Below are 11390 nucleotides of genomic sequence, written 5' to 3'. Positions count from 1 at the left end.
AACTAAAAAAAAAAAAGGAAGCATTATTTGGAACCAACTGACACTGATTTGCTTGCTCATCAGCGAAGGATTTTTTTCAATATATAAAAAACATTGGATATCAACATAGCATCACAGAACTGTTAAAGTTGGAGAAGACCTCTCAGATCACCAACCCCAGCCCCAACTCATCTGCACCCACTCTGTCCCTCAGTGCCACATCTTCAGTCCTTGAACGCCTCCAGTGACAGTGACTCCACCACCTGACCACTTCTTACTGGAAGAAATTTTTCCTAGTACCCAACCTGACCCCCCGCCCTCCACCTGTAACACCAACCAAAAAGATATAGCTCACAGCTCACAGACAGCACCAATTCTCCCAGTCCAGCCACACCAGACTATGAACTGAATCAAAGAATGGGTCGGAACTGCTTCCAAACCTTTCATAGAGCGATCTGAGTGAAGGCAAGAAAGATTCTGGAGAGCATCCAGCAAAGATCCAATCCAACTGGAGAATATCGGGATTTGACGGTTGGACTTCACCATCTTGGAGGTCTTCCCTAACCTTAATGCTCCCGTGAGTGGTCATGGTGGGGATGGGATGACAGACGGACTTCTCTGATCTTGGAAGCCCTTTCCAACCTTAATGATTCTACGGTATTTTTTTCCTGCAGAAGCCTGAGACTCCTAAGAAGAGTTCTCCCCAAAAACTCTACTTGGTGCCCAAAAACCCAAACACATCGGTGGGGTTTTGCTCCTGAACCACCTCTGGCTTAGCACGCTTGAGCTCAACCATAAAAGCCAAGTGGAAGCTGATCACCTTCTTCCCTTTCACATCAGATTTACCACGCAGGACTGGAAGTAGGAGAGCTCACCCAAACGGAGAAGATTTTGCTCGTGCCCTTTCCGTGACGTACTCCAGGCTCTGCTGGTTGAGCAGCATCGCTCTCCACAGAAATTCTTCACAAACAAACCCAACACACTCACAGATGGTGTAGCCCCTGAGGAAAACAATCTTTTATTAACGCCCACAATGGCGTCACCGAGTGCATCCTTCAGGTTTTATTATGCACACCCGCATCACGCCGCCCCACCGCGGAACCTGGCTGCCCTGCTGCCGTCTTTACTGCTTCTGTAATTTTATTTCCAATTCTGCAATGGGAATTAAACGTGGTCCACGTGCTGAGTGGGGAGAAGCAAAGAGAAGGAGCTGAAAAGCGTTGGGTTGCAGATGCAGGAGGAGCTGAAGGGCATCGTGTTAGAGAGGAGGTCAACAACGGGCTCAGTCTAAGAACCACTGAAGTTTTTTGGGGCTGAACGTGCCCCACTCCCTCTACAGGGCTGTGAATACACACACAGTATTTCCTGTTTTAGATCCCAAAGAAGCCCCTGGTTCTTATCCAAAGCTCAGGCCCTGCACTGTGCAAGCAGAATTAATTCCCAATGCCAGAACTCTTCCCAGCAAACCCAGGTGCTCTGGTTGAGCTCAGCAATCAAAGCAAGCAGCCCACGTTCTGCTGAAGCAGGAAAATCCTCCCGGTGGTGTTTGACAGCGCGCCTCCGGTTGCACGCAGCTGCTTCAGCATCGCGATGCTATCAGGGATCCCAACCTGCACGGAGGGTTTGTGTTACCCTCATCTCTGCAGTTAACAGCACCGTGCCAACTCCTGATCCTTAAATGAACTTCTTTCCAACCATGGCATCTCTCTGAGCTGTCCCACCCTAATTCTGGTGGCTCAGCAGATGGTTACCAGCCCTGGTCCACCAGCGGGGCAGCTTCAGCAGTGCAGCAAGCCGCAGACGTGTTTGGATGTGATAAATCCCTTGAAAGAAAGAAAAAACAACAACTTTGGCTGGGAGCTAATCTTCTTTGATAAGAATCAGTGTGGGAACTGGAAGCTCCAGTAACAACAAGTCAAAGCCTATTTATACAAGGAATCTGCACCGGAGATCCAGAGGAGAACGTGCAGGAGTGACACTGGAAAGCATGCACCGAGAAAATACCCACTAATGCTCTCATTTTGTTGAATGAAGACTGGGAAAACACAGCTGCAATGCTTCCACAGACCTCCACCTAGAGCAGGACGTTGCTAAAGACACTGAAGTTCAGCTTTCAGGTCATGGTGGGGATGGGTCGGCGGTGGGGCTGGATGATCTTGGAGGTCCCCTCCAATCTCAATGATTCTATGAGCAAGCACGGTGGGGATGCGTTGATGGTCGCACTGGATGATCTAAGAGGTCTCTTCCAACTTAGTGATTCTATTCTATGACCCTAAGAAGTCCATGGCGATGACATGTGGAAGCTCTGCAGTTTGGTGTCCACCAAGGCTTCACAGTGCTCTTCGGTGAGCTCCAGGCTCTCATTGCTTCGTGGCCATTCCTACACCTGAATGGCAGTGACATTCCTCTCCCACCACCCTTGGCACATGGGATCAGGTTGAAAACAGCCAACCAGGCTTCGCAAGTGAAAGGCAGAGCAAGGCGGGACATGGCTTATGAGCAGATGGTGGTCAGAACCAGGTGGTGGGCTTTAGGAAATAGAAAACTAGAAAGAAAAAGAATGAGCATTTCCAACTCAGTTGATCAGGTGCAAGCTTGTAGATTGTTAATAGGGAAACACAGCAATAGGGCTGTGTTTCTACATTAAGACCAGCAAGACCTTCAAGACCATCAATTCCAACCCCAACTCATCACCATCATGCCCACTAGCCACGTCCCTCACTGCCAACATAGCCAGATTTCATTGAACACAACCAAGTGGTTGGGAGCTTTCTTTCAAAACTTGGGATTTGGTGCGACCTGGAGCGAGGAGTCCTCGACGCCTTTCTGGTCAGCCTATGTCGGCACAAGCGTGAAGATGACAGAGCCACAGAAGATCCAGAGTTCGAAAGGACCCACAAGGATCACAGAGTCCAGCTCTTGGCTCCATGCACGACCCAAAACCCAAACTGAGTGCATTGTTCCCAGTGCTCCCTGAGCTCCAGCAGCTCAGGGCCGTGCCCACCACCCTCTGTTGAAGACCCCTTTCCACTCTGTCCCCAGCAGACGATGTCTCCAGCCACACGCATGCCCTTGCTGCTGTCTCACCCTATCACAGAGCTTTCTGAAACGAGAAAACTCACCCAGAAACTGCAGCCTGTTGGACCAGCCACCAGAATCGCCTCAAAGGTCTTGCCTTTGGCTTCGCTGCTTTGCTTAGGCTTCCTCTGCCCACACAAGTCCCTTCTCCCTGTCATTTCTTCTTCCCCCAGGTAGATTTACCAAGGGGAGCTGCCACAATTACTTTAATCATTTCTCTTGGTCCATCTCCACTTTCTCACAACTCTCGATCTAAGCCATCACTCCCTCGAGCTCTCCACAACGTCCGAGATGTTCCGCACTGAAATCCCACCCCTGGACACATCCTCTGCTGACTCCACTGTCAGCAGCTGCCTTCCACTTCCACTACATCGCAGAATGGCTAAAAAAGACCTCCAAGGCCATCAGTGTCCAACTACCAATCCACCCCCACCATGCTCACTCCTAGAATTGTGGAATCATTAAGGCTTGAAAAGACCTCCAAGATGATCAAGTCACCCCCACTATCTATTGGATGTTATGAGCTATTTTTTTCAATTTCCCTTTTAGGAGTAGATGACCTCAAAATAAAATTTTGGACCTCACGAGACAACCAAGTCCTCTACTAAAGTGATCCTCAATATCTGGAATATTTTGGGAATCCCTAGAGTTCAGTACCAGCTTTCAAATTTAATTACCGAGAGCACTAAGCTGGAAACGGATTTCCATCACTCACGTTTCTGAAAATCAGGCCAGATTTTCAGCAGTTACCCGCAGGACCCAAAGGTTTTCTGCAGCTGGAAGTAGGCAGCGACTCCCACAACGTACCCAAGCAGAGATGACACACAGCCCCATCCTTTGGGAACAAACGTTCACTTTGAACCACTTTTCCTCTTTCCTTGCTGTTATTTAAAAGTCAAACAGCAGCCCAGATGAGAGATGTCAGCCTTAGAGGGCTGAGCCCTTTTATCACCCATCCAGGCTTGAGAAGGAAAGGTCACAGCAGAAATTCTCCATACAAAGAGAAAAGACTTTTATGAAATGCAAAGGTCATGTGTAACGAACATAGCCCAGCCAGTGCTTCTGAGCACTGTTTGATTCATTTGCATTCTAGATGTGGACAGAGGAATTACCTCTTACGACACACGAGCACGCTTTCTTCTGTTTTAAAAACCAACCTCCACCTGAATTTTAGATATATATATATTTTTTTACAAGCCTCCATCCTGTTGTAAATCAATTCCAGCCATTAATGATCCATCTCGCTATCCAGCAGCAACGCCTTTGATGTTTCATTATTCCCCAAAAGCCTCACCACTCCTTTTGATCATCAAATATACCAGAGATGAGATCACATGCTTCGGGACACGGAATCCCCCCTCAAGCCTAAAACAAGAAGAGCTGGACTCAACGATGCCCTCCAACTTGGGATATTCTATGATTTGATGATCCTTAAAACCAAAAATACGTTGAGAGACCGAAACTGGAGCTGGACTTGATGATCTCTGCAGGTTTTTTCCAACTGAACAACACTAAGTGTTCTGATTATTGATAATTTCAGGAGTCTCCAGGATGAGGTAGTGTTTAGGCATACGTAGGCTCAAAGTAAAACCTCTTTTAGGCATACTTCCAGCTGTTCTGGCTTGGGATGCTGCTGTTTACCTCTGTTTCAAGCCAGGAATCCACAAACGCTTCTCCCACCCCACCCCAATGCCAGGAATGGCAAAAGGTCTCCGAGGAATTAACAGGAAACGGGGCTTGAACTCAGCAGCAAAACTGAAATAATCAGATCCGAGCTCTGCACCAACACTTACTGTGAACTTTAACTCACCCTGGACATTCCTAAGCGATTGCTATTTTGGTGCTGCAGCATTCTCATCCTTGCAAGAGGAAAACAAGCCAGCCCTCCACAGCGCTCTGCTTTTCATCTCTGCACTCAGCTCTTCCTCTCCCCGACCTCCTCCTGAGGCTGCATTCATAGCAACTGGCGTTGGACAACGATCTTGGACCACTGTACAGCCAACCAGATGACATCTGGGGCTCAAAAACAGAAAAGAGTCCTCACGTGACTGACAAAATGTGACAGGAACCAAATTTAGATCTTGTCAGTGAGGTTTTTTCTTGTTTCTTTGGGCAGTTTTTATGTTGAAATATAAAAGAATTGGGTAAGATGTAACGAATTGAGTAAGATGTAAAGATTGGGGGTTGGAACTGGATGGCCTTTAAGGCACCTTTCAACTCAACCAGCCCGTGGTTTTGCGATCTCTACGGTCCCCTCCAACCCAACCATCTCATGGCTCTATGATCCTTAAGGACCCTTCCAGCCCGACCATTCTATGGCTCTATCATCTTTAAGGACCCTTCCAACCCAACCACCCTATGGCTCTATGATCTTTAAAGACCCTTCCAACCTATCCCATGGCTCTGTGATCTTTAAGGACCCTTCCAGCCCAACCATCCTACGGCTCTATGATCTTCGAGGTTCATTCCAACCCAACGCATTCTATGTTCCTACAAATCTACATCTGAGCAATTATGGTAAGTCTATTACTAAAGCTACAATTAAAAAACGTGATGAAATGTAACATGGCCAGATCCATTAACTCCCTCGCTCCTGCTCAACAGCCAAACACAGCATAAATAATTTCATTATTTTAAAGCTAACTTCACTTCTTACGGGTTTGCAATTATTTCATCTCACCTTGACAGTTTTCAGTTTTGCTGGTGAGATCAGAGCCTGCTTTATCTCACAATTAGCCATAGGAAATCATACAGCAGTTCCCCGAGAGCACGATGAAGAGCATTACTTCCCCATTTAAAAGGGAATTTCACACAGTTGCACTCCTATTTCCCCTGCAGCAAACACCCAGCACCATCCTATAAGGGAAGGCGTGAAGCCAGCTCAATGCAGGATGCTGCAGAGCTCATCTCTCTGCTTAGGAGACGGACCTGATGATCTTACGAGTCCTTTCCAACTTGGGACGTGCTATGGTTCTTAGATGCTGTCTGCAGGCTACTCAACAGGAACCACTGGAGGACAAGGTGGCACCAGATACACACGAAGAGACTACAAGATAATATTAAATACCATCAGCTGATACATTTATAACCTGCCTAGGAAAGGCAAAGAATGGAAGAAATCCCCCCAAAATGCTGTTTCATTCGCCAGTAAGAAAGTTTAGCATAAGAAACGGACCCTCTGAACACCTTTGCATACAGAAGCAGTAGCACAGTTCTCAGGTACATCTGTACCCATTGGAGCACCGAGTGCCTTCCCAACCCAACCCAACCCAACCCAAGCATCCTTCCAGCTTGCAGTCTGTCCTGGAAACCATTAACTTAAGTAGTCCACAGGAATGGAAGCAAGAAACAAGACCAAGAAGTGGAAGGCAGCAATCTGAGCATCCGAATCATATCCTCCAACATCATATTTCTCCCCATGCACCCCCAGCACCCAACTTTTCCACAAGTGGAAGAGCTGCAGCCTTTTCAGGACCTCTTCACCCCCTCACTCATTCTCCTGCACCTTCCTAGAAGGGTCTCCAGGTAGCTCATTAACCAAAGGGCAAGATGCGCCGGGCACTTCCCAGAACGCAGAGCAGGTAAGGTCACAGAATGACTTAGGTTGGACAGGACCCTTGGAGCTCATCAGGTCCAAACCAGTTGCACCAGAACAGTCGGAAAACTTCACCCACCCAAAAAGCTGAGTCCTCCCCAAACGCTGTGTGAGCACCTTCCACCGGTTTCCCCATTGATGAGCAACACAGGTGGGGACAACGTGGCTTCACAACCAACACATTCAGCTTCAAAGCAGCCCTACAGCTTTCACAGGTGACCTTCCAGGTGAGCGGGGTTGGTCTGTGGGAAGGAACAAACCTCTGTAACGCAGCACCCTCTTAAACAGGAGAGTAAAAATTTGGAGAAAAATTAGAGAAATGGAACAGGCTACGAAAATCCAGAAGCTGGAACAAACTCATTGAGTCGCATTATGTTAATTCGAGGCTAGACTTGGTACATACCAAACATTTGAGACGAATCCTGGCATTTAGGGGTCTCAGAAATCCAACCCGTGTCGCGTTTTCCCCAAGGCCGGCAAGGATAAGTGAAGTTAGAGCTAGCTGGCCCTCCTGCTAGCCCCTGCCATGCACTTCGGAGAGATTGGGGTATTTATTCCCTCTTCCTGGTCCAACACAGCCTCCACCACCACCCTTGCTCCCATGGGACATTCACTGCACCAAATAGGCTCCTTACCCAGAGCTGCAGCCTCCACCGCCCGCCTCCCTCATTCCGGAGTGATATCAATCTGATTTCAGGCACAGGAAATGAAAAGGGCCATTGTCGAGGTCGCTGGAAACATCTGGCTGAGCACCCATCCCACAATGGCCCTCTTGTTCCCTCGTGGAACCATTCTGATGGGGTGAGGCAATGCCTCGGGGGCTCACAAATTGCTGCTTCCGCGCCCTCCGGCTCTACTGCCTTCGTGCCTCTCCTCCGGGAGATTTCAAAGCTTTCATTTTGCTCGAGATGCATTGTAAATGCTCAATCAAGCGAGATCGCAGCTCACATTCGAGCTGCAAATTTCAGCCTTCCTTCAGTGCCTCCCAGAGTGTCAAAAGGCTCTCATGGAGCACGGCTGCCTCTGCCAAAGACCCCTATTTGCTTCTGATCTCCACTAAACCTTCCGCGTCTAACAGCTGGAACGCAAGGAATCAAACATCCCAGGAGTGCCTTCCGTCTCCTCCTTCCCACCCACTTCAGTTCGAACAAGGAATACTGGAGCCCAAACCCAACTGTGTCGCGCTCACAGCCTATTCATCCTTCCATCACCAGCCCTGCAAGACACCCAGGGCCATTCGGTGCTGCACCATCCCTTCAGCCCAATGCTGCCAGACGAGAAAGGCTGAAGGAAAAGCCACTCGCATGCCAACCACCGAGCAAAGAGGAGAATTCTGAGGCTGAGTTGGCTGTAGGTGCATGCAGAGCTGTGCCAGCTCAGGTCAGAGTCCCCGGTGTCAGCTTCACGTGTTCTGCTTGCACAAGAGGAACAACCAAAATAATTATGTTAAGGTTTAAGGTGTCTTTCAGAACAGGTGAACTCGCAGTATTACGGCTTACAACTCCTTCTCCCCGAGTCTCAATAACTTTATTCCATTGAGTACTCTGCACGGTGCAATAAAAATAATAATAATTCTCATCCCCACCGATGTTGGTGACCACAAAGGAAATCTGCAACCTGCAGAGCTTCCCCCCAGCACACGGGGTCACGGAACCACGACAGCTTGTGGATGACAAATCCTTTTCTCAAACATGTGCGCCCGCTTGGCTCCTCGCAGAACTGTGATGCCAGAGACAAGAGCTGAGCTGCGCTAATACTGCACACGGGGAAGCGTGCTCGTATTTTTAGCAAGCACCCGAGGACGTCAACACTTCAGCTCACCCAACTGGAGGCGCAGCTCAGAGACGTGGCTCTACAGCCGCTCAGTATGGCACGGGTGGGTTGGGAGAGCATTCTTGCGGGAGCCACAGATTCACAGCATTACTCACAAAGGACAGAGCCCCCAAGTGATTCACGCTCATCGTTTTAGCTCAAGTCTCCTTCCTTTCTTCACATGCCCGGGACAATGTGTTCGCCACCACCTCATTGCTCAGCTCCTCCTGCAACGCTCGCCGCAGAACTTGTCCTTCTGTCCAAGATACGTTGGGCTATTTTTATTATTATTATCACGGAGATAGAAATTCCTCTAAGCAAAACTGAATCTCCAAAGAACGAGATGCCCCTATGCTTATGAAGAATTAAAGTTGCATTGTAAGAGCAGACTCATATTCCTGATGCCTCCAAAGCGACTGTTCTCAACTTTGTTTTGCAGAGGCTGGGCTCCCACCGGAGCTCAGCACTGAAGAGTTGGGCGCTGGTCCTCCCACTGAGCCACCCATCTTTGTTCTGGCCCTCACAACATCATCTTGTTGTCCAGCCGTGGTTAAGCTGAGGGAGATACGTCACAGGGATGAAAGGCAGCGCCATAAAGGCGACATTCATCCCCAAAGGTTGGCAAGGGCAGCAAACCCACTGGCGAGGTTTGTGCCGAGAAAGCGTAGGAGAGCGGTTGAAATGTTAAAGTTTGCATTCATGAATTTCATGTCCCGGAAAAGACAAAACAAAATCCTCGAGATGTATTAATGCAGAAGTCAAGAGAAGATGACGGAGCCAGACTGCACCGGCCCTTTTCCTTGTCTCCCCCCTGGGAGGGATGGGCTGTGAGCGAACTCTTAGTCAGAAGGAGACAGAAGCGCTTCACAAAGCGGCATTGCAAAAGCCCTGTTACAAAACCTCCTGAAAAAGGGAGGGGAGAAGGGATCAGACCAGCAGGAGGGACGCTGCGGCTCCACTGACTGAGAGTAGAGATTATTGTAAACCTTGCTTAATTAGGGCATTAGCCTGCTAATTCTATTTAATAAAAATAGATGATAGAGTTGGCTCTGCACCTGACAAAGAGGGCACAAAGAGGGTTCTTTCCATTGGTGTAGGATCAAAAGGATCCCTTCCAAACTGGGATATTCCACGATTCAGTACCATCAGAAGAGACTTTGCTCCGTTCTAAGACCCATTTCCCATGGTCAGTAAATGGGGGAAGGAAGAGGACCGCTCCCAAATACCACCACCACCTTCCTGCCCTGCTCCCAGCAGGATGAGCCTGAACCAGCCCTGTAGGTCCTCACCTTACCAGACCCCTGCAACTTGTGACACCGCAGCAAATGAACGCGGCGGATGATTACAGATTGCTGAAGAGCAATTTTAATTATCTCCAATAATGTATTGGCATTGCATTAGGAGAGCTGAACAACCTTCCTTCCATCCAGGCCACCTCTACTGATACAAGAAAGGCTCAGACCACTGAGATCTCTTGCCCCAGGCTTACAACCAGACACTTGTTTGTCCAAGCCAAGAAATCACTACCTTCCACATCAGCTAGAAAGCACGCTGCCCTCAGCAGAGGCCAGGGTACATTAAGAGTTAGCTCACATGCCAGGATGAGGACATTTGCTAGGAACAGTTAAATATCATCAAGATCTCGGATATCTAATGGGGTTCCTTCACTTTGCTGGGCACACAGGAGCTTGGTTGTGGGGACTTACAAAGATTGCTCAAGAAACAGAGCTGAGAACCAGTGGAAGACTTCAGTACATGCCCTCAGTGGCATAAATTCTCTTTTCATTTCATTTTCAGTGTTACACAAGAGGTCGTTTTGAATGGCAGACGAATTCCTACAGTCCCTGCCTACAGGTGGAAAACCAACATTGCCCAACTTCACAGTCAGACTGGGTCACCTTTCCAAGCAGCTATGCACATGTGAAGTAAGATATTATTATGTGCCGTTTGAGATGTATTCAGTCTCCATGTAATAGTAGGAAAGCCAGTGAAACAACATCACTTTTAGAAGTAATTAACCCCAAAAGAAGCAGCCAACAAAATGCCACCCAGCCCACGAGTTTTGCTCCTCCACCTCAGGATCATAAAACCATCAAGGTTGGAAAAGACCTCCATGATCAAGTCCAGCTGTCAGGCCCACCCCACCACGTCCGCTCACAGAATCGTTAGGGTTGGAAAAGACCTCCGAGACCCCCAGGTCCAACCCCAACCCATGCCCATTACCCATGTCCCCAAGTGCCACATCTCCACGTTTCCTTTGCGCTTTCAGGGACGGTGACTCCACTACCTCCCTGGGCAGCCTGTGCCAATGCCTGACCACACTTTCAGAGAAGAGATTTTTCCAATCTGCAACAGGCTAGAAGGAAGGAAGGGCAAGCAGCGTGCCAAATGACCGCATTCACTTTAAGCACTTGAAAACTTGCACTGCGAAGACAACTCCTTCCACGCCAAAGCAGCAGGCAGCTTCCTAAAGCTGGTGGCAGCCCAAGGAGACAGGATGCTGGGGCTGTGCCAAGCCCAAACAAACAAGATTGCAGGGGGTTGCTTAGAAACCTCTCAAAAAGACACTGAAAATTCAGATTTTGGTGAAGAGCACCGCAGTGTAGCTTTGCTTTGCAGGTCACCTTTGAGCCTGAGCAGCACTCCCAAGATTCTCACAGGTTGAGCCAGCATGGCTTTCTAGATGCCCCAAAAATCCCTCAGCAGAATGGGATTTCAATAAAAGACAGCGATACACGGGAGGAAGGCGCTGAAAAGAAAAAGAACAGAGTTACTGTAACACACGCAGCCCTGGCAGCTAATCAAGGAGACAGATGAAGGCAGCAATCTGTCTCCTTAAGACATGCATTTAATTTTTTATTTTTTATTGCTGCATAACCGTGTTGGAAGATGCTCGTGAAATGGCTGCGGCGCGAGGGGGCTGCAC

At 48.6% G+C, this 11390-nt stretch overlaps 1 protein-coding gene across 1 annotated transcript in view; it reads right to left on the bottom strand.

The window, feature by feature from the left end:
* LOC104916065 (rho GTPase-activating protein 39) overlaps positions 1-9383 on the bottom strand; it is a 46871-nt gene extending 37488 nt beyond the window's left edge. The window contains exon 1 of the mRNA XM_010727032.3: positions 7056-9383. Within this exon, the coding sequence (XP_010725334.2) occupies positions 7056-7081 (26 nt within the window). The 5' untranslated portion in view covers positions 7082-9383. The remainder of the gene's footprint in view (positions 1-7055) is intronic.
* Positions 9384-11390: the final 2007 nt, after the last annotated feature.

This window comes from Meleagris gallopavo, unplaced genomic scaffold (genome assembly GCF_000146605.3).
Source record: "Meleagris gallopavo isolate NT-WF06-2002-E0010 breed Aviagen turkey brand Nicholas breeding stock unplaced genomic scaffold, Turkey_5.1 ChrUn_random_7180001868947, whole genome shotgun sequence".
Classification (NCBI taxonomy): domain Eukaryota; kingdom Metazoa; phylum Chordata; class Aves; order Galliformes; family Phasianidae; genus Meleagris; species Meleagris gallopavo.
The sequence above is the reverse complement of the archived record's forward strand: the minus strand, read 5'-3'. Positions and strand labels throughout refer to the sequence as shown.